This window comes from Orbicella franksi, chromosome 9 (genome assembly GCF_964199315.1).
Source record: "Orbicella franksi chromosome 9, jaOrbFran1.1, whole genome shotgun sequence".
NCBI classification, from domain to species: Eukaryota; Metazoa; Cnidaria; class Anthozoa; order Scleractinia; family Merulinidae; genus Orbicella; species Orbicella franksi.
In genome coordinates, this window is record NC_138153.1 from 24,254,974 (window position 1) to 24,280,470 (window position 25,497).

Consider the following 25,497-nt stretch of genomic DNA (forward strand, 5'->3'; position numbering starts at 1 on the left):
CCTGTAGTCTTCTTTCGTAAAGAGATTTTAAATTGGCTTTCTTCAGCAGTTCCTCATAAGTAGATTTGCTATCTCTGAAGACTGCAAGACGAAACGAGATTCCCGTAAAAAGGAAAACAAAGCAAAATTCAATAAACATGATAATATAATAATTTCGCCAAGGGGATTCGAACCCGATGAAGCCCTGATTTTTTTTCAGGCTTCGTATTTCCAATTGCTTAAATTGGAAAATTAACTGCGATGATCATTCTTCACTTTCATCTACAACCGCAGTTCATATATGAATTATTTCATATAAACTTCACATCATTTCACTCCTCACGGGAAGATATGAACTCAATTAATTGACCTCGCTCCCAATGTGTGGCTTCATAGCTCAGTTGGTAGAGCATCGCACCGGTATCGCGGAGGTCACGGGTTCGAATCTCGATGAAGCCCTGATTTTTTTCAGGCTTCGTCTTTCCAATTGCTTAAATTGGAAAATTAACTGCGATGATCATTCTTCACTTTCAGTTTTACAAGAATTAGAAAGCTATTGTAGCTCTACCCTCGTAAAAGACGCGTAAAAAATCATAAACACGTAATTACTCTTTCGACTGGGTTGATTCAAAATTTTACAAAATATCTCTTCTTGCACAGTTAATTATGTGCATATTTGACGTCACAGGTCAGGTCCAAGACGATTATGAAGTTGTCATTGCCGGCCTTGGTGTTACAGAACGTAAGTCAAATTCTGCATTTCTTTCATTCTTTCCTGACCTTTCTTTCTTCCAAAAACAAAACTGGTTCGACATGTGATTGGCTCAAAACACAATGAGCAGGTTATGTATTGTTTTAAATGATAATAAGCCTGATTATTTTGGGGCTGCCCTTGGGGGATGGTGCACAATTCTTGCCCTCGGAAATTTAGTTGCTGTATTTGTTGGGTCAAAAAGGAGAGAGGAGGAAATAATTTACTGCTTGCCTTTCGCAGGAATTTATCTGGCTCAGATATCAAGCGAACAGAGGTAAGAGATTTCCAAATACTGATGCTACCTGGAGAGTAACTTGTCTTTCGAGTAGCTTGAAAATGGCGGCGCCTACATGTTGCGTGAAGCGGCTTGAAGCATCCTTGTTCGTCTTTCGTTTTGAATTCGACCGATTACTATAAGTTTTATTGGAGAACATTGCACAAACAGATTTACTGGAGAAGCCTTTCTTGTGTGGTTTCTTCAACCTTGTATTGTTTCTTGTGGAGGTTACCCTATTTTTTGCAACCACAATCGATCGGTTCCTGTACAAAAATTTCCTCCGTGATTGAAATTTAAGCTTTTACCTTTCTTCTTTATCGACCTTTAACCGCTGATCACAGAAGGAACCATTTCGTGTCATTTTTCTATCAAAAATATGAAAATATTGTTTACAATAAATAAGTGACTTATTGAATCGGAGCGAATTGAGGTAAGTTACATTTCGTGTCTCTTGTGTGCAATGATCGATGATCGTTGATATCAACGCTGCATGGCTCCGTCATTTGTACCTTTGCAAGTACTGTACAACCTTCCTCGATAAGCAAGTATTGTCGTAGTAACCTTAATTCCGTTTAGAAGGTGTTCTTGTTTTGAAAATGTTCTTTGCTGCACTGGTACACCTTTGTTCTCTGTTGTATTAAGTGGAGAGTAATTATTAGTAAATAATTATTGTCTTCTTGCATTCGATCAGTTCCCATTAGTGAAATATACACTGTATCTGGTTTATTATTCCTATCCTTTTAACACCAAATGTAGTTTAATAACCTTAAAGTTTATTGTCTCTTGCATGAGGATTTTGTTTGCCAACTTTAATACTACTTTAGCATTTGCTGATTTTCAGTTTCGTGATAAATCAATGTTTATTAAGAGATTGTATGTTGTAAGTGATACAGAGATATTCCAAACGTCCTAATTTGAATTTGTTCCTCCTTTCTTTTCATGACCTAAAATAGTTTTTCGTAATTGGGTGAATTCTTACACTAGCCCCCTGCTTCCTCATTCTCGAGTTGTGCCTAATTATACTCTTATCAGTTGAGTATGGAATGTAGGGGGCTTTGTGTTAAGGTTTTGCTATTTCAGATAAAACCTTCTTGTTTTGTGAGGCTGTGCAATGTATTTATGTATTTTCACACTTGTACAATATATCTACATTTTTTATCCTTTTTTACACTTTTATAATTGAATGCTAAGAAACCCTAACTAGCAGAAGATAGAATAGTCAATGAGCATATGAGTCTGTAGGTAAAACAGAAAACTAAACAAGTTCTTGATTTGTGATTTACATGCAAAACAAAAAATATGATACCTTTTTGTTGATTTCACTGATGTTGACTTCATAAAACGTGAAATAAGTGCCACATTGTTTTCAGGCAAGGTAGAGAAACTTTAGGATTTCTCTCAGATATAACTTTTAAAGTCAATTTTCTCAAGTTACTGTTTTATTTCACTTATTGCAAAAAAGTCAAAATGTGAAATTTTTCGAGCTTTTTCAGCTTGTGGCTGTCCTCATCAAAATAGGAAAATGTTGACATTTTTGCACTTTTTCTGTTTGGCCTTGTTGATTGAAAGCTATCAACGAATGGCACAAAACTCAGGTCAAAATTGTCGCATTCATCCAGTCATGTCTTCAGTGTACTGTGGAGATGAAAAAGTATGAGGCTTAGGTCTTCGACTTTAATGGTGGGAAAACTAGCTATGATTTTCAGAGTTTATCAATGTAGAAGTCTACGTCGAGACTTACATTGTGAGCAGCGAGTAAATGCAGCCGGTGTCCTTGATGAGCTCTACCAATCTACTATTGCCATGTAATTCACAGGGAATCCACCTGTCTTACCAGAGAACAGCGCCACTGAGAACAATTAAATCTAGACCCTCCACCTGGTCAGATGTTGAGTACACAAACTTTGCTGTGGCCCATTGAACGTTCAATCAGGGACTGGACACTGACTAGCCCAGCTACATCTGTCAAATTTGGTCAATCCAATCTTTTGTCTAGTATTTCAAAGGAGCTGTGTCACAGTTTGCACATCTTAAAAAGTTTAGCCTAAAGTTTTCAAGTTCGTCGTTTGTAATCCTTGTTACTCATTTCTATCCTTAACCTGATCCTTGTTATTTCATGATTTATTATTTATTGTTCCAAGAAGATTGGAACATGAGCAAACAAACTGATTCTTAAACCTTTGGGTTAGAAATTTTAGGGGTTTTCATTTAAGGTAGTCTATTGGTGGTTCAGTCAAGTAGTTCATGTACCAGGTCCATCTTGTTAGTCCATGTGCTAGGGGTCAACGAAATGTACCAACCCAAATAAAAAGCACTCTGCTGAAAAGTTCCTCTCTCTGAAATCAACACCTTATTATCTTTAAAGATATTTGGCAACGCTAATTACCTCACAGAAAATTAATTTGTTGTAAACCGTATACTTGTCGTCAATGAATATTTGTATTGTCTTTACCCTGACAAAACGATTATCAATTGTTTAATCACAACCACTCTTTCGTTGACAAAAAATATAAAACAGCACTTTTCCAAAACTTCATAAAAAAATGAAAACTGCAAATGAATCGTACCCTGACTTCATTATCACTACTGTAAACTGTATATTTCAGTGCTCATACAATGTTCATTCAATTCACTTCAAGACTGGCAAAAGTACAACTGCACTACCAATCCATAAATTTTATGTAGACCTTTCAGCTATCATGTGTGCGACTTGCTTGTCTATCTAAATTTGTATATATGGACGATATGTTCTTATTACGAGTTTGTCAGTGAGCGCAAATTTATCTGACACTGTATAAACCAAAATCAACCCCCAAATCTTCGTTTAAAAGCTGAAATTAAAAGCACTCTGCTGATGCTACAAACAGCAAAGGAACGCCGCAAAGGAAACCTGCAAAGGAATGTTACTCTCTCTGAAATCGACACCTTATTATCTTTAAAAATATTTGGCAACACTAATTACCTTTCCTGAAATTAATTTGTTGTTTTAACTGTATACTTGTCATATCAATTAAAAGCAGTCTGCTGATCCTACAAACAGCAAAGGGAAGCCTTCACCTTGTCTATCTAAACTTGTACGTATGGAGGATATGTTCTTATTATGAGTTTGCCTGTGAACGCAAAGTTATCCGATACTGTTTAAACCAAAATCCACCCCTAAGTCTTCTTTTAAAAGCTGCAATTAAAAGCACTCCGCTGAACCTACAAACAGTAAAGGAAAGCAGCAAAGGAACTCTCAGAGTGCATTTCGCTTCCACAGGGGGATAAAAAGTGCACGACATAAGCGCACAGACATAAGCTTGACAAACTATGCGAAATCACCATCCAAAGGAATGCATGCATGCCAGCATAAAGTGATGACGTCACACAATACATCATCGCTTAAAAAAAGACCTGAAAAAATATTCAGGCTTTGAACAGGATTCGAACGCACGACCTTTGCGTTATTGGTGCAATGCTCTATCAACTGAGCTATCAAAGCCACATGAAAGCGGTTGTATGTGAGTTGGCCCTTTATGTTTAGTGGACTTAATACTCAGCTCAAGTGTGTGAATTCCTTAGTAATAGGCTAAACAGAGAAAGTAGACAAAAAGTTGACATTTTTCTATTTTGATGAGAATGACGAAAAGCTGAAAAAAAAACTTTTTGGTGATAAGTGAAATAAAGCAGACATAACTTGAGAAAATTGAGAGAAATCGTTAATAAAAATACTCCACTTGATCTGAAAATGCAAATGAAATTGACAGAAAAGGTGCCATATTGTTCGCTTATTACAAATCAAGAAGGTGATTTTTGTGGAGTTTAGCAGACTGTTTCCAGGTTTTATTGAAAAGTAGAATTTCCAGAAATGATCACTGATTTAGGAGGTGTTGGGGCTAAATGGTGGTTGAAAAATACACAGCTCTGCCACATTGAGAGTGAAAAAAACCCCTGCAAGATTTGCACAAGAAAGCAGACTATTTTTGCATTAGTCTTTTAGAACTCAAAACAACTGTATTTAACCATTCACAAATTGCAGACTGTATATTTTTTAACATAATTTGTGGCTTTCCAACAAGAAGAAAAGGTAATGAGTTGATCACCAAGATTATAAATGTCTATAATGAAACAATGTCTTGATAAATGTAAATATGAATGTCTATAATATTATATACTAGCAAACATTTTCCAATGTATGTTGGTCACCAGGGTAAATTGGAATGACTAATTCAGTTACAGGCTCACTCATCTGGTTTTATTTGTTTTGTTTTGGTTCAGGTTTTGGTTAAGAAATCAATGTGATGGAGTTTTGGAATGCATAACAATGTGATTTGCTGCCTTGTGGTATTCTCTGTTCTTTCATTTGTGCTGGGTACTCTCTCTGTCATCTTTCTTTACATTGGAATGCTTTTAAAAGAACACACATAGAATAAACTGTGAGTATAGTATACATTGTAAACTGAGTTTTTTAAGTTGTTACTTACATGTACAGTATTAAACATTATGCTTTGTTCACAGTTTCAAAGGATTTTAAGTAGATCAGCTATTAAAAGTATTAACTCAATACTTATAATTATGAATGATATTACATAGAATTTTGCAAATATATATGGTATACAGTACCTTCCCAGCTTTTCCGTGACTGAAATGCATATTTAGTGTCTAGACTTCTGAAGGACACCAGCAATTTTTAGAAAATTAAGTCCAAAAAGTTTACAAGACTTCCAGAAACAGAACAAAAAAAACCTAAACCCTTAATGCTGGAAGATCATGATAATAGTTTTATTTAAAAAAAAAATATTCCCTCTTCTAATAGTCCCTTTTCATAAATAGCAGTCAGAAAGTACAGAATCAGAAAAGATACCTGTAGCAATATTAATTAAAGAGGAAAACTGGGTTTGTATCGAGGAAACCAAACTCCACTGGATAACCTTCAGGGGCATAGCTAGGGGGGTCCTTGGGTGCCCCTGACCTCCCCTTTTGTAAGTCTTTTTGAAGCAAACAACCTGCAACAGGTGGCAAAAACCACATGACACTCTGGTAAGTACCCTCACTTTGACACACTGTGACCCCCCCTTTGAAAAATCCTGGCTATGCCCCTGACCTTATCCCAATATGTGCCACACGGCAGGAAAGGATAAGATAAAGAGGAAGGAAACAGAAAACATGTCACCAAGGCATGCATGTTTGCTTGAGGACAAAATCCTTTAAGACTGTCAACTTTACAGTACTGATCAGAAGAAACCTAACAGGGAACGCTTGACAGAACGCATTCTGTTTCTGTTCTGCACGCATTCCCTTTCCTGTTCTGTATCTGTTCTGTACCCGTTCTGTATCCATTCCGTTCCCGTTCGCGTTCGCATTTCCTGTTAGGTTTCTTCTGATCGGTACTGTATGTAAAAGCTAACAGTACATCTCAGTCCTTACTCAATGTCTCACTCTGTTTGCGTAGTATACGGTGCTTCATTAATTTATTATCTAATTAGTTGTGAATATACTAACTTAATTTTAATATACAAATGTACCTCTACCGGATATGCTGTGGTGCCACTTTCCTGAATGTTAATTATGAAATGTTGTTTTTATTTAAAAACCATATTCTTTTTCTGTGTCAGGAAATTTATTTATCAAGTTTATCACTATGTTGGCCCAAATTCTCCGGGATATGTACGTAGATCCAGACCTTCTGGCTGAGCTACCAGAAGAACAGAAGCAGATTCTTTTTGTGAAGATGCGAGAGGAACAAGTGCGGCGATGGCGTGTGAGAGAAGATGAATTAGAAAAGAAAGAAGCAGAGAATCCACCAAAACCACGTCTGAAGAAACGTCAGTATACTTTGTTCTGTGTGAATTTAAATGCAGTAACAAGTTTACAGTATGATGAAAGTCCTTTTGGAAAACAGCCGAAACACACAAGCATTTATTAAAGTTTATTAAGTTATTAATGTTCAGTGAAAAACGTTTACTACAGACACTTAAACCTAGAACCTAGAGGATTTTGTAGCGTGATAAAGGATCCTATCGATGCTCTATCCTGTAGGAAATTAAAGGATTCTGCAGAATACAGGATCTTGTGCTGGTTCTTTCGAGTATTTTAGATCCCATTTCATAATAATGTTATTATTGGGATTGTAACTTGGTATCCTGTGATTAAGATTACAAAATAATTGAGGAACTACACGTGCCATCATTGGTCAATAGTTGTGTTTAGATGAGAGGTTCTGATGTTTTAGATTCATGCATATTTTTGAGAATTATTTTATAAAAGCAATAGTAAGAGTCCTTTTTTTCATGTTTACATAGCCTAGGAGAATTCTCGAAAGTTATGCAAACCCTCGACTACATCTCAGGTTTGCATAACTGTCTCGAATTCTCCCAACCCTCCTCGTGTTTAGATGAGGCTAAGTAAACACGGAAAAAGTGCTCTATTGCTTAATTCAGTCTGTATTCTGCACAATCCTATTGCATGACCAAAGCACAATTTCACACAGGGATACCTCTTATTCCAGAGTCCAGTGACCATTACACTAACAGACCCCTGATGACAGTAGCTTGGCAAAACATTAATTATCAATTTTATTGTTTACAGCAAATGCAAAAACTGTAAATTATCTAATTGCTGCTGATGGAAATCCATGGGTTTGGGTGTTGGGAGAAGATGAAGATGACAAACAAGACTTTTATGAAGTGTTGAAGAGTAAGTGTGTTGCTGCGATGTGTTTGAGGGGTATTGAATGGTCCCATTTAATTTAAATTGCTTGTAAAATTTGGAGCTTTGCTCCAATTGCTCGCAAAGCTTACAGTAGATGAGTGCTCACTTGCTGGTGCTCACAAAATTTTTGCAACTGCTGGCATGCTTGAATTCTCATTAAAATGTGCTTGATTGTTTGAAATTTCATGAATCCTGCTCCAAAGTGTGATAACTTTAAGCTTCTTCACATGTTGTGTTCACAGCGTCGTGTTAGAAAGCTTTAGATCTCCTTGAGCGTCCACCCACTGACTCGCGTTAAGCTGTGTGACTTAATGTGGCATCAAACAAGGCATAATTGGTTTTAGGCTTGGGATTGGTTGGACCACGATACGATCTCAATGTGTTGCTTAGCTTTGTGCCTATTCTCCTGTTTTGGAGGTGTCAGTCAGATTCCTTGATGCAAAACTGTGTTTCCTTTTCTGAAACAAAAGAGAGATTCCGCTGCTTGCCATCTGTATTTTCTAAAGAGCTTGCAAGACAAATTTGATCACTGCTTGTGCTTGCAAAAATAAACACACTGCTCGTCTGCTTGTCTGCTTGCAAAAACCATTCAATACCCTTTGTTTGTTACATGTGTGACTGTTATTGTATTGCTCATAGCTGCATTACTAGACAATGAAATTTGTGTTGTGGGCTGTTTGTTTTTGTCAGTGTTTTTGTTTCATCCTTCAAAAGAAGGAGGCCATATTCCTGTTTGGATTGTCTTGGAGTAGGTGGTGAATTTTGTCAAGAACTGTGTCATAGAAGAATCCCTCTCCACACCATGTTATGTCAACTTAAAACAATTATTTCATTGTAACTAGTATGTACTGATAATGATTTTATAGAGAGGAAAGAGTTAGAGGCTGAGGCAGAAGATGAAAGGAAGGCAAAGGAACTTGCTCATAAAGAGATTGAAGAGATGAAGAGGAAGGAACTTGAAAGGTTGGAAGAAGAAAGACAATGGAAAGAAGAGCAGGAGAGGTTAGCAAGGGAGGCCGCAGCCAGGGAAGCTGAAAAGAAAAGGCTTGAAGAGGTAAGAAAAAAAATAGCTATTTGAAATATAAATGACTTTCAGCTTAATATCATGTTGAGCTTTGTGCTTTAAGGTTACTTCGCACCTTCGCAGGTGCCCCTCGGGAAAAAAATCGTACGCGCGCCAGTTTCAATAAAACCCCAACAAACTATATATCATAAGAAAGCTTAATAAATGTACTTTACGAAAAAAATACAATTTCAGCAATGTTTTCTTTTAGGAAGTGTCAGGAGGCGGTAAGGTGTGAAACGACCGAGGCTTCTTCTATTGAATTTATCGGGTATCGGATTCCGCAGTACGAGCAAAATGGCTGCACAGTCTTGTTCACAAGGCATCAATCAACGAAAGTGTGTCGGGCTTTTTCGATATTCTGATTGGTTGTCTAGATATCCACTTCTAAAGTTGGAGTAGCTAAAAATATGCGAGACGTGTTGCGTAAATGGACGCCACGGGAAAAATATGTTAAATATCAAAATTTCCCGACACACTTTGGTTTGTCATTATTGCTGGAATGTTCTGGCAAAATTTCACGAAAATCCGTCAAATCTGCATACCCTATAAATTCGCTCAAAGTGGATGTATTCGTCCAAAAATCAAATGCGAGATTTTAGCTTGTAAAGGTTCGTAAACAACTCACGCCACGCCCGGAGATTATCACGCCTAATAAAACCGCAAGCCAATGGAACAACAGGACCTCCTAGTGCCTATGACAATAGATCAAGATTTCCCGGGAAAAGCATCGCATTGCAACATGGTTTTTTTATCACGCCCAGTCGAGTTCAATTCAGGACGGCGACGTAATATAATGGGCAAAGACGCCAAAGGCAAAGGCAAAGGCAAAACCCGCGCCAAAAAGGTTAAAGGGGGAAAATGTGCCGCTGAAAAACAAGACGTTAAGGAATCGACGGACAGCTTAAGAAATACCCTTATTGCTGAAATGAGTTCCCCTGGGTAGGTTTCATTTTCTTCATCACTTCCGCCAGATTCCGACGAAGAATCTTGTTCGCAGCCTGCACTGACGTTAACTTTGATTTTTAAGCTACTTGCTCCAAGGATATTCGAACGCTCCGGATCTTCAGCAGACGCCGAGATTGTCGAAGGCGTTTGGCCAAACCAAGGGCCTTTGTCGCTTTCAGCAAGGTTTTTTTTTTTTTTCCTTGACAATATGGAGCTTTTTCTTTCTTCTTTGGGCCATAGGAGTTAGCGTAAAAAGCTTCCAGGTGGGAATTTTTGTCAAGTGCGTGATGTAAATAAAAATATGCAAATGACATGAAATACGAGCGATGAGCGTTTGCCGCGAAAATTTCCCCAGGGTTCTCGCCCGTTGACAAGATTGTGACACCTTCCTAGTTTATTAACTTTATTAGAAAATACGTTTTTTTCTTAATAACTCGGCCGCTTTTTGAGATTTTTAATGTTTTTCTTTTGGAAACACTAGATAAAATGACGAACTTAAATTTTGTCAAATAAAAGAAAAAACGATTTTTTTGGCCTCTGAAGGTGGGAAGTAACCTTAATTACACTAATTAAATAATAGCTTGAAGTTGGATAAGTAAAGCATATGATAAAGGCCATTTTTATTAAAACTTGGTTCACCAGGGATGCAAGTAGAGCAATACCAACCTATACCTATATCTCTCCATACCTTGAGGCTTTGGTATTCTCCTTCCATCCACAAAGATTTGACCAGATTTGCTGCTAGAGCTGGGACAGTCATAACTTGTGTTACTGCTGCTCTTTCTTTTTGGTGAGGGACGGCTGTGGCACAGGTTATGACAGACGCCCATGACTACCACCCAGCTGTGTGCCTTTCGTCCTCAATTATTCTCTTTCATACTGTTTTGGGTGACCTCGTCTTGGTCTCCCCCCTGGCCTGCTCTCCTCCAATGCTCTAACACAGTGTTTCTCTCTGTCTTTCACCATTATGTGTTAGGGATGGCAATGTAAAATTATTTTTTGCTTGAAATTGGGGGGACTAAAGTCCCCCAGCCTCACCCCCCCCCCCGCCCCCCGTGGCTCCACTATCCCTGTGTGTCCAATCCAGTGCCATCTTTGACATTTGATCTCATCACCTGGAGTAGAGCATTATTAATAGCATATGCAGAAAGAATTTATTTTTTTCATAAGTCTTTATTATTTTAATGAAAAGACAAGAAGAGCTTGAGAATAAGCTCCAGAAGAATGAACAGTTTTTCCCTTTATCTCTTTTTCATTTTTATTTGAAAATTAGCAATTGCAGCCATACTCTGTATCTTCAATAGTACTCTTTTTCAATGGAAAACTGTTCACAGGAAACACAAACTTACAGCTCTGTTTACCCGCTGGAACAAGCTTAATTTAACATATTAATTGCAGGAAGCAAAGATTGCTGCACAAAAAGCAGAAGAGTTGAGGAAAGAGGAAGAAAGGAAACGTCAAGAAGAGGAGAGAAAGAAACGAGAAGAGGAACAACGTAGAAAGCAAGAGGAAAGACGGAAACAGGAGGAAGAAAGGAAGCGACGCGAGGAAGAGGAAAGAAGAAAGGAAGCTGAGCTAAGAGAGAAACGAAAGGCAGTTGAAGAGAAACGAAAAGCTGAAGAAGAAAAGAGAAGGTTAGAATTAGAGAAGAGAAGGGAAGTAGAAGAACTTGCTAGAAAGAAAGCTGAAGAGGCTCAGAGAAAAGCTGAAGAGGAAAGAAAAGCAAGGGAGAAGGCCTTAGAGGAGTCACGAAGAAAGAAACTTGAACAGGTGACCTCACATCGTGTTTTTTTCGGTTTTTTTATTATTAGGGAGCTTCACAATCTAATAAGTTATTTAACAGTGCTAGGTCTTGCAACTTCTATGATTCATGCAGTCAATCACAAACTGTTTTTATATAGTAATATTGAAGTCAACAGTACAAACAGACTCAGAAAAACAAACAAATTATACATCTAAAACAAGAGTAAAAGCAGCCTTTTAAAGTTTCTTATTTAATAGTAAAACGTTGATGTCTAACCTGCCTTTCAGTTTCACTTAGTTTGTCTATTGTCACGGTAGTGGTTATGAGAAGTTTTCTGTGTATTATGATTATCAACTGTCAGTGTTCTATGAAGGGAGAGTTGGTTATCACAGTCCCACCCCTATTAAACGGCCACCCTCGATCAAATGGCTAGTGGTCACTTAAAGGAGGCTGGCCGCGTAATAGAGATTAAAACAATAGAAAAGCCCTCATTGGGACTTTGGTTACTGACCGCCTACTAGGGGAGGGCGTTTAATGGGAGGCCCCTTAATAGGAATTTGACTATGATTAAAACGTGTATTTATAGGAAGCGCTTGAAAAAGCTCGTCAACTGGAAGAAGAGAAGCGAAGAGTGGAAGAACAGCAAAAAGAAGCAGAGAGGAAGCAAAGAGAGGTGATAGCTCGTCTACAGCAAAGGAAAGCAGAAAAAGAGCGTAGAGAGAAAGAACTATTGGAAAGTGAAACTAAACGAGCGCAAGAAATTTACGTTAGCTTGAGGAAGGTGCGCGAAGCGCTTAAAAAGAAAGAAGAAGACGAAATGAAAAAAGAGGATGAAGCCTGGAGACAACAGGAACTAAAGGCTCAAGAGGAGGAACAACGAAGACGAAGCTCTGTCAGCTTAGCGCGGAGAGAGGTGATAAGAGAACGAGAAGAGGCTAAGAGGTTAAGCATGGTAGAGGGTCCAAGGAGATCATTCAGTGTTAAACCACAGAGGCCGCCTCCTCCTGTGCCTGCTAGGTGAGTAGAAACAGATAAAGGAATCCTGGTTTTATTGGCGTTTATCATAAGTTATACCTTTGTGTCGTTACTGCTTTCTTCAGGGTTCAAACCTGCACACCATCTTGCGAATCATCGTAAATATAAGAGTTTGTAGAGATATATATAGGATGTTTTCAGCAGTTAGAAACACTGACAAAGAATACTGAAAACGACTATTTTCCCCTTCTTTTGGTATTATAAAGCGGTTCTAGCGAGTTTTAGCTTGAATGTATTCCTCCGGCTGTATATGTAGATCATAAACGCTCATGCAATAAGCTTGGCATATCTTATGTATTACTGTACCGTATTCAACCAGCAGACCAGGAGATAACAAGCCTGCGATTCCTGCCAGACCCCCGCCTCCCAGCAACAGAATCTCAATGCCCCCAGCAGTCTCAGCGGCCCCAGTGGCCCCACTAAGACCGAAAAGGAGTGTAAAACCCAAGAACAAAAGAAACGTGATCGAGTGGTTTCAACAGGAAGAGCTTGTTAAGAGAATCTGCTACGATGGTGATAAGATACTACCTTATTTTCATGGTAAGGACAAAAAACAACTAAAACAAGTGCAGACAATATGTACATGAAGTAGGATGCAGCACTTTCCAGCAGTCGATAACTTGATACTAAAAACGTAATCAGGCCAGGCGTATATAGCGATTGTAAGTGAAACAAAAAGAGTTGCTTTAGACAACATTTATCTTACCTTTACCTGTTTTTTTAGGGTAAATGTAAACATCAATGGTTGTTGAGCCAGTCGTGTAAGAATTGTCTATTGACGTTATTCCAGAGAAATGTTCTGCTCTTGCTCTCTTTCTCTCTTGCTTCGCTATTTTTCTGGACGCTCCTGTTGCAGTGTTTATCCGCGCTTTTGAACGACATGTGCTGATTGTAGCCTTTGGATGTATTGTTCAAGGGTTGAAACCTAGTGTCTATTATAGAGAGAAAGCGTGCAGCCATGGAGGTTTAATCGAATTGTGGCGTAAAGCGTTGAAAGCTTTGTTACTACGTTTCTTCCTCTCGTCCTACCCTCCTGGTTTATCTGTGAACTTTTGCGTCTTGAACTCGTATTTTATTCGTAGTCCTTACCTGCTGCCATAAGTGAGTTGAATTTGTTGTTGGTTCTGGTCTCTATTCCAATGGTTTTCTCCAGGTACGGTTTTCTCCCCTCCACGAAAACCAGCATGTCCAAATACTAGTTCGACTTGGTTAGTGGACCCGCTTGAAAACCAGCTAGGGCTGATGTGACTTCGCCTTTAAATATTGTTATTTAATTATTTTTAATTTATTTATTTGTTATTTATTTGGTATCTGCACGAAATGAACCAGTCATCCATCTGTTTTGTTTCAGGAATCATCTCTCGGCAAGATGCTGAGAACTTACTTGTTAACAAGCCTCCAGGTTCGTTTTTGGTCCGTGTCAGTGAAAGGGTCTGGGGATACACCATCACTTACCGTGCCCCGGAGCGCTGCAAGCATTATCTTGTAGACACCAGCGAGAACACTTATCAGTTTTTTGGCCACAATCAGATCGCACACGAAACTCTGAAAGATTTAGTGGAATTTCATAAAATTAGGCCAATCACTGGAGTCGGCCAAGAACTTTTAAAACTTCCCTGTGGTCAAGATAGCGAGCCACCAGATTACCAAGAGCTTTTGACATCTGTAGATAATCCGGAGTCTTTCTCGACGAAACTTTAATGACCACTAGTGCCGAGGATTTCTGTGAAAACTGTAAGAAGACATCGTACAACCGTATAATGTCTTTATTTAGAGATAAAATAACGATGAACGACCGACCGATGGTAGTATTGTCGAATTCTGATTCCACCGGGGCATCCTGATATGTTTTGCATTTTACCCCTAGGTCACTGTTGAGCTGACTTTTACTGCGTAAAGTTTATGCCGTTCAGTTTAACGTACGTAGCGAGGGTAGAACGTTTTCTTGTGTTCCGTTGCAGTTAAAACCTAGGGAAGCAAAAAGAACAAGAAAAAAATTGCGTTTTTGTTTCAGTAGCTTCTTTGTTCTTAGTTGGATCCGCTGGATAAACCTTTTCACACCGGCACCTTTGTTAAGTTTCCTGTGAGCTTGGAACTCAATCTCCGACGACATTTCGACTTCACTCCCAGTTGGTCGGTCATTCATATTTGAATTGTGACTTAGTAAACTATTGTTAAGAAACTATTGCTTTATTTTGAATCTCCCGCGATAGACTTGTGTCCAACAAACACTTTAAGTGTACTGTAACTCTTATCACAATTATCGACTAAAGTTTTGAAAAGAAATCAAATTACTATGATATAGCCAGAGTATACCATTGATAAATTAATAAATATTAATGTCCTCATATTTTGGTTAGCATAGAGAAACAAATTATCTGTAAGATTTTTTCAGAAGACAATTTCAGCATGATCTGGACTAAAACAAAATTGCCAGTAACGTAGTTTTAGCAGCTAAGACGAAGAGCGTGTTTGCATCCATTCCACTGACTCTGTTGAGTTCCAAGCATCTTAACTGATTGAGAGTTTAATTAGATGATTATCTCCATTCTCCACAACTTATGCTTCACAGTGTATCGATATTATAAGAGAAATTAGATTTTGATTAGTCCTGGGAATTAAATCAGCAATAAATGAAACATTTTTTCAGTGGTGAGGTGCACATTTCTTTGCCCCTCTCGTTCGGGGTGGGAGACAGGCGTGGACTTAGGGTGGAGGTAAACTGCTCGTTAGGCATCTTCTTGTAGAGTCCTCGAGCATTTATCTTCGCATTTACTCAGTAATGCCGAAACAAATTGGGAGGGGGTAGGTGTGGACTGAGGGTGGAGGTAAACTGCTCGTTAGGCCTTCCTCCCGCTCGTAGAGTCCGACGAATATTTACCCTCGCATTTATCCAGAAAAGCCAAAAAAATCAACACTTTTTTAGCTTATTGTCATGGGCGTACGGGCACCTTCGGACTTGGCGGGGGGGGGGGGGGGGGGCGGGACGGTGACCTTGCCCGAAAAAAATTAAGCAATGCCCGAATGCCGAAGTGTTGCAATCGGGATTCAAACGCACTCAAAATGCGTGAAAAACCAAAACGTTCACAAAGATAGTTATATTGAAAGCTTGGTTACTCAATGACCTCTATCAACAGTCTCTTAAAAAAAGGTATACGTAGTATAATTCAACGTATGTAATAGTTTTAATAATGATCTTTTAATTTGATTAATTCGGTGTCGAGTGGTTTTCCTCTTTATTTATCATTTACACTTTTTATTTGAAACTTAAACGCAAAATTTTAAATCAACTCTGAAGGATCTCTAGAAAACTAAACAATTCTTATGCCACTGTTTCTAAATCCACCCATACAGTGCAACTCCGACACAATAACCATAACTTTTAAACGATTTCTGGAAACAACAGAACATTTTAAAACGCGTATTTAACGACGTGTACAGCGGTTAAATATCGCTTTCTGACATCAGAAAGGTGAAAAAACATAACTTCGGTCTCAATTTCCGTAACATCAACAAAACATGCTTATCATTTATTTTAGGTCAGTTACCACCGGACTGGTTACTGGACAACGTTTCTGAAAGAATAGTGTACGGCGAATGTTATGTATTCAGTTCACCTCACTGTACCATTGTGTCTAAGGCTCAGAAATCTGTACCATGAGTGAAGGTGAGATATAGCTCATGTCCCGTGGAAATTATCCCACAAGCTGCCATTAGTATCCCAAAACATACGATGAAAACATTTAGGATAATCTCCTGCCATTTCAACTCCCAGAAGAAGATTTTCAGGTAGAAAACGCAGGGGAAAATCAGCGCGATGGCAGTACCTGTACCACTTCCGATGAATGCGGCAAAAAGAGTAAAGTGCGGAACAAGGACTGCCATGAGAATGGTCAGGGATGTGAGCATCAAACGTAACAGCACCACACATGGAACAATAGGACGGCTTCCATCGTCATTGAGAAACCTGGCTGTTAAATACCGCGGGGCTGACTTCTCTATCATATCGAAAACGGCGAACATGGGAAGGGAATAGCCCATGAAGGACAGGACTGTTACCACGACGTTGACGGTGATCCGGTAAGGTCCTAGCGGAAGGTTGTTAGACACCATGTCACCGACGCTGTCTGTAAAAGTCAAATAACCGAAAGCTCCCACTCCGATCTTTAACACGGTCATGGCGATGTAAGCAAAGTTTATGACTGTGTTAAACTTCTCAGGATGGCGCATGTTGCCCTCGAGTACCGTGAGGTAGATTTGGGAGGAGTAGCTAGCCAGCACGACTCCGAGTGCCAGGGGAAACCGGAAAGGATCAAATACCAGCAAATCTTCGGCATTCCAGGAAGCGCTCTGGCCCAAGCAATAAGCTACTATTATGACAAAGTTTGCCAACGCGAAAAAGATTGTAAGCATACTGATCTTGGAGAGTAATTTCACCGAGTTAAGAAAAACGTTTGGTATCATGGCCAGGCCAAAAATTAAGATCCAAACTTGCTTTCCGACCGGCAGATAAGGAAGGGTGTAGTAAATAGCCTCACCACAGGCGATTGGATTTACGGTAGCAACAAATATTAACTCAAAAAACTTTGTTGCATCCACCATGTGTCGACCGTACTTGGGCCAGAATGCATCTCCGATGTCTGCGTATGTGTTGCGAACACGTGTGCGGCCCTTGCCAGGAAATTCTTCATAGAGGCAGTCTATCAAGATCTTGGAGGTATAGTTAGACAGCACTGCGATGGCTATGATACCGAAAATGAACCAGTAACCTCCAAACAGTGTCACCAGAGGCATGGACAAGATGGCTAGCCCTTGAACGGAATTACACGCGTTCCAGAAGGTGTCCATGGTTGAGATTTTTTTCATCTTCTCTATCGTCTCGTCAAGACTTTTTTCGTGACCTTCGATCTCTTGGTCCAAAGTCTCCTCGACTATACTGTATCCCTCTCTTAACGACATATTTCACGACAGAATCTGACGAATGCTATGCTAAGCTGGTGTGAAAACGTGCTCCTGGTTGGAAGGTGAGAAGATAATGGCCGTCGTACAAGTGCGCGAGAAACAAAACTAAATATGTTCAAATAGTACAACAGATGCACGCAGGAATGCATTGACCTTCATTAGGGGCTATTGTAGTTTTTTTACTAAAACACATCCAGGTCCCTTCCACACTACGCCGTAGAAATTTGAAAACGCAGCTTTATTTCTACGGATAGGCCGGCCGTCGACACTAATCCGTCACGGAAACGCGGCTTTTCGAAAACGCTCTTCAAACCAAAGGAATTTGACAACGCCGGCTTTTCGTTTAGGTGTGGACAAAAATGATATTTCGAAAAGGAGCTTTTCGAAAACGATGACGTCATGTGATTTCTCTGCCCGAGTTTTCTTTATAGATAAATCCAAAATGACCGATGATTGTTGCGTTTTCAAATTTCTCCGTCGTAGTGTTGACAGAAAACATTTGATGCGTTTTCAGAGTGAAAACGTTGTTTCAATTTTTTCCATCGTAGTGTGAACAGGGCCTCAGTCAGTAAAAGGGTATTCACGATTATATATGTTTTTTTACAAATTTATTTCAAGGTTATTCGAAGTTAAACTATAGTCAAAAGAATGCTAAAAAAAAACATCTGGAGATCGCGAAAATGATTTGTCGGGCCAAAGAACACCAATGATGTGCTTCACATATAATTTTGATATTACTCTTAGCATACACCCCAATAATAATCTGTTATTTTTCTCATCCGCTTCTTTTCCCGTTTTAATCCAAATAATCAGTTCAAGGCCTTCTTTGCAACAAAAACACGATCTTAGGCCTGGGTCAAACGCCGTACTTCACATGACCCGAACTTAATGAAAGTTTGAGTTGACTCAAATAACTAAAGGAACGCCTGTTTGAATCAAACGTCGAACTTAATTCAGTCGAACCGATCTGCTACACCAAACAAATAACCAAAGCGGTCTTGCTGGTCTGTGGTTTTTCAAGGTAAAGTCAAAATGGCGCCTTTAGACCTTTGATTATGCGTTTGGTTCGATTCATGTGAAGATCGGCGTTTGACCCAAAGTCGGTCTTCAGGCGTTATTCACGGCTGGCCAGGCGTGAATAACGCCTCAACCACTCCAAATAAAATCAGTCGAACTTAATTGGGTCGAACGCCGAACTTCACGTGAGCCTAATTGGTTGAATTGGGTTCGGCTCATGTGAAGTACGGCGTTTGACCCCGGCCTGAGCGATGTAAGCTGAAACTGGGCAGAATACAATTTTAATGTTTCCGTGCTTTTATGTCTACATTTCCATGCAGTCCTGATCCTGGAAAGAATTATATGGAATTTTTTGACATTAAGGGTTAATCCTAGAGTACCCCGCGAGCAGCCTCTCTCTCCTTTTTGTATTCTGCCGCTTTTTTTCGCGCTGCGCCCCAACTAACTGGACGCGTGGAAGAGGCTAGTGATTGCCTAATACCGGTTACGAATCTTCCTGTGGTCCTGACTCACATCCAGTCTTTATCCGGTTGGAAAAAATGAACAATCTAATCTCGGGCAGGGCGCTCACATGTAGGCAACTTTCTTGAACCTGTCGAGTGCGCGCCCTGAACGTAAAGGCTGTTTTTCTCGCTAGAGAAAAAGTTTTGCCATTCTCCCGACTCGCTGATCAGTTAAAATTGCTTCACAAGCGCTAAAGAATAAAACAATTGCCCAAGATTATCTGCAAGTAACGACGTACTGCATTCTGGTATATCTCATGTCCATATGTAGCTGCAAACTCTTGACGGAACTTCTTTTTCAGCGTTTGTGGGGATCTAGACATGATTTCGCTCTAGAAGCCCGCGACTTGATCGTCTATCGTGACTGTTTCCAACCGGATAAATGGCCGCTGGGTAAGGGTCAGCTGTCAGCCAGCAACAAAAGTCCATTGTGTTCAATTCAAATCAAAACCATAATGAAAGAAAAGCATTATAGGCTCATAAGAAAAAAAAGAGAAAATTTTTCAGATTACAGAGTTCAATATTTTGATTTCTCTATTAGATAAAGTTAACTGCTAACTTAAATGCTCATACTCCTTACTGTTGAGACGAAAAAGTAAATGAATTACAATAAGCGTCACAAAATGTGTTCAACAAGAAAATACAAAGGCCCTCGGGACAAACACGGGATAATTAGAGTGAATGCTAATTTTACGGTAAGCAAAGTCGTTTACACTGTCGATCACTATAAATAATCCACGCTGATTTTGTGAGCTATTATGGGGGAATAGAAGTATTAGTGGAATGCAAAAGACAATTTTAGCAATATAACTTAAACTTTAAGGTTCTTGGTTGAGTTTTGCTCTCTTAAGTTTCGACATTTGAAGTAAAAACACGCCGAGCTTTTTTATTTTCAGAGACTAAACATTTTTGGAGAAAGCCAACGGTTTCTATAGTTACACACTGAGAAGTGAAAGCAAGTTTGGATAATGTACAATATGGTCTGAACCAGAGTGAAATGCCGTATTTGAGTTCAGTCAGTTCTACGCCTGTAGAGTTAAATTAAACCGCTATTAACAAAAAAAAAAAAAAGGAAAAGAAAGAAAGGGGAGAGCTTCGCAGCGTGGCAAAACTGAAAGACGTAAGGTGTCAAAAATACTTCATGATTAGAATGAGTGACCATGGTTTCCAGTTGACAGCGATTCTTATTACCAGAAAAATATAGTAATTCAGAACAAAACCGACGAAGCTTCGTGCTGCGACAAGCATATCTCTTCGTTCCTGATGGCTTCTCTGTCTCAGCTGGTTAAAAAGAATCTTCATATATATTGAATGCCAACAGAACTTCTTGAATCTGTATTCTCAGGATTCGCCGGCATGGAACACAGCCGTCAGAAGCCCTGTCCATTTAAGGAAAATGGCAAGCCATCAGTTTCATTTTAGAACAGACACAAGACTCAACATACGGCACTTAACGGATTAATGTGCTTCGTGCTTTATTTTTTAAATAGACGATTTTAACCTTCGAGGAAAATAGTACTGAAAATAGTATCCACAACAAAGCGTCACTCGAAGCTATACATAAAATAAACATAAGAAGAACAGAGAAAATGAAAGAAAAAGCGAGTCAAGAAAGACTGGAAAAAGACAAGATAAACCCTTTGAAAGACTGTGACGCTGAGGACAAGTACGACAATGTAATTTCGCTTCGGGAAGAAAACCTTGCCTCCACATTTGAGACATTTTGGAACATAAGCAACACAATTCAGGGATTACCAATTTTGGTCATCCCTTACGCTGTCAGAAATGGCGGCTACTTAGCTATACTGACTCTATTACTAGTTGCTGTGGCTTCTAACTACACTGGAAAAACCATCGTCCGGTGTCTTTATGAAACAGACCCACAAAGCGGGAAACGAAAGCGGGTCCGCAATTCGTACGCAGATGTCGGCGACGCTTTCCTTCCAAAAATCGGCGGCCATCTTGTCCTCTGCACTCAGTTCTTGGAGTTGCTTTTCGTTGCCTCAGTTTATCCGTTATTGGTTGGAGAATTATTAGCTAAGTCTTTCCCACATGTCGCCGCTTCTTGCTGGCTTTGGACGCTGATAGGAGGCGTTCTTTTTGTTCCAAACATGTTTCTTAGAAACCTGTCACAAGTTGCATGGACAAGCATCTTGACAGTGTTGTCAGCAAAAGTTATTTTCATAACAGTGCTCGCTTACGGTCTGTTGCATTTCCAGAAATGGGAGCTTAGTTCCTTGGAACATTTTGACGCCAGTACATACCCATCTGCTCTAGGAATCCTTGTAGCAAGCTATCTATCACAGCCTTTTGTGTCCCTCATCGAGGGTAGCATGCGCCAAAAGAACAAATTCAATTTGATGATGAATTTATCTTACGGTGTAATGACATTGCTCAATGTTATCATTGGAATAGTTGGTTATGTCTCATTTAAACTTGAAACAGCTGAGGTCATAACAAATAATTTACCGGAAGGTTCTTTTCGAATAGCGGTGAATGTAATGGCGGCGGTGTTGTCTTTTACTTCCTACACGCTACCAATGTTCACCATTTTCGAAATCATCGAGAACTCCGACCTTCCTTGTTTGCCACGGAACTTCGGTCAGTCTATCTTTAGTCCATCCGTTGTCGTGTTTCGTTTGTCTTTGATATCTATAAGTGTTATTTTTGCCGCCACCTTTCCTGCATACACGTATTTATTAGCCCTTGTAGGCAGTATAGCTGGTATCAGTCTGGAGTTTATATTTCCGCCACTGTTTCATCTGAAGATCTACTGGCAAGACATGTCATGGTGCAATATTTTGGCAGATACTGCTGTTGTTGGGACTGGTTTTGCTGTGTTGGTGTCGGGGACTTTGAGTTCTGTTCGTTCAATCATTCAAGTTTATAGCCAGCCGATAGCTAGTCCCTGCGATTGAAGAAACGAAAGTTCGATTGGGACTAATTGCCGAGTCAATGAACAAACCTCTATAAGACATAAGTCTAATTAACGTCCTCACTGTGGAAAAAAAAGTACCTGCCGGAACCTGGCCTTGAAGTTTTTTCCTTAAAAAAATTAATTCAATTTATTCGGTTTTCACCCTCCAAACAAACCAACACTCCAAATTCAAAGTCGATCTCGTAGCACGAACAACGAATTCGTCAGAGCTCTTTCGTGCAGTTTCTAAGTAAATTGTATTCACATTTCATTTATATTAAAAGCTCGGGTCATTCAAGTCGTCGCCGTTTTGCTGCGAACAGTTCAGTTAACTCGATCAATGATGGCCAGCAATAACAGTTCAGCAATTCAAATATTTTTATCAACTGAAGCTGACCATGATACAAACTGCAAAATAAACAATCTTTTAAGTCCGGACCTGATATGATCACTATTCTCAAAAAACTCGACAGTTTGATTGGTTTGTTTTGATAATTTTAGGGCTTCATTTTGAATAGTTTTGCCCGAGGGTGATATTAACAAGAAGTTTCGTGGTTAAAGGGAATTCACTACCCACATGTCATGGGAAGAAAAATTGAAAATTTGTTCGTCGGCCAATAAGGTAGTGCATGGCAAGCAACCTGCAACCATGCTCAGAAAATTGTTATGAGATCATAATTATAATGTCGGCAAAAAACAAACTGAGGAAATTTATATCCTTGTGGTTATCTAAAAAAGTTTGCTTACGTTGGCTAAAAGCACTTCCAAAGAAAGAATGAGTTCGGTAAGAACGACTATCATGGTGCTATAATTTTATTTAGCTCCAAATTTCGTAACGAGATTCCCTGAAGCCCGCATGCCTGCTTGGTATTTCCACAGTGGATTTTGTTGGGAGAACAGAAGACGGGATTGCACATTATGAGTCCTACTTGAGAAAGAGACTTGATTTCTAATCTGTTAGGGAAAACGAGGCTACAGTTGTATAGGCTAGACGGTATTAATAAGTATGCAAGTAGCACTTATTGTTTTCTTTGTAGAAACCTAAGTCACAAGAAGAAAATATATACATATAATAAAGTAGGCCACACATAGTGGCCAAAGGGGAATAGGGTGTTCTTCGAAAGGAGTGTCATGATTGTTGAATCTAATTTTGCAGATTTTGCTCACGTGAACACGCGCATTTTATCCCTCGCTGAAACATCCAAGTAAAGCGTGTGGTAACATTTTCCGAGGAGGGACTGGAGCGCTTACCATTTTTACCAGAACATCCGGAAATTTCGGTTGAAAGTCAAATGGGACAGTACCTTGTCGGAAAATCCGTTCGGAAACTGCGCACTTCTTCCAAAAGACTCCTCTTTTTCTGTTCGGAGCGGAACGGTGGAAACTTCTTTGCCATTTGCTGAATTCTGCAGTTTCCTGTCTCTCGTCGACAGAAAACAATACTGGAAGCCAAATTGTAATTGGTGTAAGCGCCATCTTGTTCGGTTGGTTTGCTAATTTTGTAAATACCTTACATATGGGGATAAACACTCTCCTCTTCATCTTCTTTTATTGGAGGAAAGAATTCATTTTCCGCCTTGTTCCCCACACGGGGGAAAGGAACAGATGATGACTAAAAACAGTAACGAGGTAGTAAGAAAACAAAAATGGAACAAAGATGGTAAATATTGGGCAAGATAGACACCGATTACGAACTCGAGAAACTTGAAAAAGCGGGCTAATTTATTTTCTGTGGATGCGCCATCGAAAACATAAGTAGTTTTTCAAATTATCAATGGCTGAAAAAAAAACCCTAAACTCTCGATTTGGGTCCCATCCTTAGTTTATAATGCCGCATTTCTATTCCATTTACCTTCTATAAAATACTTAAAAATCGTTCTCAAATATATCTTCTTCAGTAGCTTGGAAAAAAGAACAATAAAGCACACCTCCGACGGGACTCGAACCCGCAATCTTCGGCTTAGGAGGCCGACGCGTTATCCATTACGCTACAGAGGCAGATGTTGATAATATACAGCAATTAAAACGTAATAGTGATCTACAGTGTATTGGAAACTCTGCAGGTTTCGTCCAGCCTTCTAAATTAATTCTCGATTCCAGTGCAATCCTTAGTTTCTAATGCTGTAAACTTCTAGTGCTGTTCAAGAACGCGATGTTTCTCCACGTTTCCATTCCATTTAGCTTTTATAAAATACTTGGAAATCGTTAGAAAGTATTTCTTCTTCAGTGGCTCGGGAAAAAAAAAGGAATCTAGAAACACACCTCCGACGGGACTCGAACCCGCAATCTTCGGCTTAGGAGGCCGACGCGTTATCCATTACGCTACAGAGGCCAGTGAGTGAGTGAGCCTGAAGCGAATGAACAAGGCAGCTCTCTAATCGGGAAAAGGTCACGTTTTTGCGAAACGCAAGGAATTGTGGTAGCGGTAAGATCAAAGTCACAAAGAATTGCTGTTATGCGCGAATTGCAGAATTAAGATGCGCAGTCTGATCTTGAGCTCGGTCACTTGCATCGTTTGTCGCAGTGTACGAAGGTGACTGACAGTTTTCTGCTGTGTATTTTGCTACTTTTGACGCTTCTTTTATCGTTCCTGTTTTCTTTTAAAAACTTTTCTTTGTACTGCTTTTGATGATGTTTAATTGTGTAAAAGCAAAATTTTGCTTTATAACCAGGCATGCTAAGTAAACGAGTTAAAATGTTCTACTTAAGTGATCTACAGTGTATTAAAACTTTGCAGGTTTCGGTGAGCATACTAAATTAATTCTCGATGGTAGTGCTATCCTTAGTTTATAATACTGTAAACTTCTAGTGTTGTTCAAGAACGCGATGTTTCTCCACGTTTTCATTTCATTTACCTTTTATAAGATTCTTAAAAATCGTTAGCAAATATACCTTCTTCAGTAGATTGGAAAAAAGAACCAAAAAACACACCTCTGACGGGACTCGAACCCGCAATCTTCGGCTTAGGAGGCCGACGCGTTATCCATTACGCTACAGAGGCTGCTGTTGATAAGACACAGTAATTCAAATTTACTACTTTGGTGATGTACAATGTATTGGAAACTTTGCAGGTTTCGGTGAGCATACTAAATTAATTCCCGATTTGAGTGCTATCCTTAGTTTATAATGCAGCAAACTTCTAGTGTTGTTCAAGAAGTCAACGCGATGTTTCTCCACGTTTTCATTCCATTTACCTTTTATAAAATACTTGGAAATCGTTAGCAAATATACCTTCTCCGTAGCTTGGAAAAAAGAACCAAAAAACACACCCCTGACGGGACTCGAACCCGCAATCTTCGGCTTAGGAGGCCGACGCGTTATCCATTACGCTACAGAGGCCGGTGTTGATAATACACCAGAGTTGCTGCCGCAGTGGGTGAGCCTGAAGCGAATGAACGAGGCAGCTCTCTAATCGGGAAAAGGTCACGTTTTTGCGAAACGCAAGGAGTTGTGGTAGCGATAGGATCAAACGCGCAAGGAATTGTTGTTACGCGCGTAAGGCAGAATTAAGATGCGCAGTCTGATATTGAACTCTCTCTTGCATCGTTAGTCTTAGTGTACGAAGGTGACTGACAGTTTTCTGCTGTGTATTTTGCTACTTTTGACGC

At 39.5% G+C, this 25,497-nt stretch overlaps 3 protein-coding genes and 4 non-coding genes across 8 annotated transcripts; 2 read left to right on the plus strand and 5 right to left on the minus strand.

Annotated features, from left to right (window-relative positions):
• Positions 1 to 855: 855 nt before the first annotated feature.
• Positions 856 to 15,139, plus strand: LOC145498657 (SH2 domain-containing protein 4A-like). 2 transcript variants are annotated; one of them, XM_081478575.1, is made up of 9 exons: positions 856 to 1,007; positions 5,268 to 5,425; positions 6,605 to 6,814; positions 7,578 to 7,685; positions 8,567 to 8,754; positions 11,110 to 11,481; positions 12,042 to 12,472; positions 12,810 to 13,030; positions 13,842 to 15,139. In XM_081478575.1, exons 3-9 carry the CDS (start codon positions 6,631 to 6,633, stop codon positions 14,189 to 14,191), a joined length of 1,854 nt encoding a protein of 617 aa, XP_081334701.1. In that variant the 5' UTR covers positions 856 to 1,007; positions 5,268 to 5,425; positions 6,605 to 6,630; the 3' UTR covers positions 14,192 to 15,139. The 2 variants fall into 2 exon arrangements, with proteins under 2 accessions (XP_081334701.1, XP_081334703.1); XM_081478577.1 differs by having other exon boundaries at positions 12,813 to 13,030.
• Positions 15,140 to 16,072: 933 nt separating this feature from the next.
• Positions 16,073 to 17,567, minus strand: LOC145498095 (vesicular inhibitory amino acid transporter-like). The gene has a single exon (XM_081477974.1). The coding sequence runs from the start codon at positions 17,447 to 17,449 to the stop codon at positions 16,133 to 16,135; it is 1,317 nt and encodes a 438-aa protein (XP_081334100.1). The 5' UTR covers positions 17,450 to 17,567; the 3' UTR covers positions 16,073 to 16,132.
• A 2,497-nt stretch (positions 17,568 to 20,064) lies between these two features.
• Positions 20,065 to 23,816, plus strand: LOC145496975 (vesicular inhibitory amino acid transporter-like). Its single transcript, XM_081476743.1, has one exon. It carries the CDS (start codon positions 20,562 to 20,564, stop codon positions 21,888 to 21,890), a length of 1,329 nt encoding a protein of 442 aa, XP_081332869.1. The 5' UTR covers positions 20,065 to 20,561; the 3' UTR covers positions 21,891 to 23,816.
• On the minus strand, positions 23,815 to 23,887 carry Trnar-ccu (transfer RNA arginine (anticodon CCU)). Its single transcript has one exon. It is a non-coding gene; the product is annotated as a tRNA-Arg (tRNA).
• A 261-nt stretch (positions 23,888 to 24,148) lies between these two features.
• Positions 24,149 to 24,221, minus strand: Trnar-ccu (transfer RNA arginine (anticodon CCU)). Its single transcript has one exon. It is a non-coding gene; the product is annotated as a tRNA-Arg (tRNA).
• A 596-nt stretch (positions 24,222 to 24,817) lies between these two features.
• On the minus strand, positions 24,818 to 24,890 carry Trnar-ccu (transfer RNA arginine (anticodon CCU)). Its single transcript has one exon. It is a non-coding gene; the product is annotated as a tRNA-Arg (tRNA).
• A 265-nt stretch (positions 24,891 to 25,155) lies between these two features.
• Trnar-ccu (transfer RNA arginine (anticodon CCU)) lies at positions 25,156 to 25,228 on the minus strand. The gene has a single exon. It is a non-coding gene; the product is annotated as a tRNA-Arg (tRNA).
• Between the last annotated feature and the right edge of the window lie 269 nt (positions 25,229 to 25,497).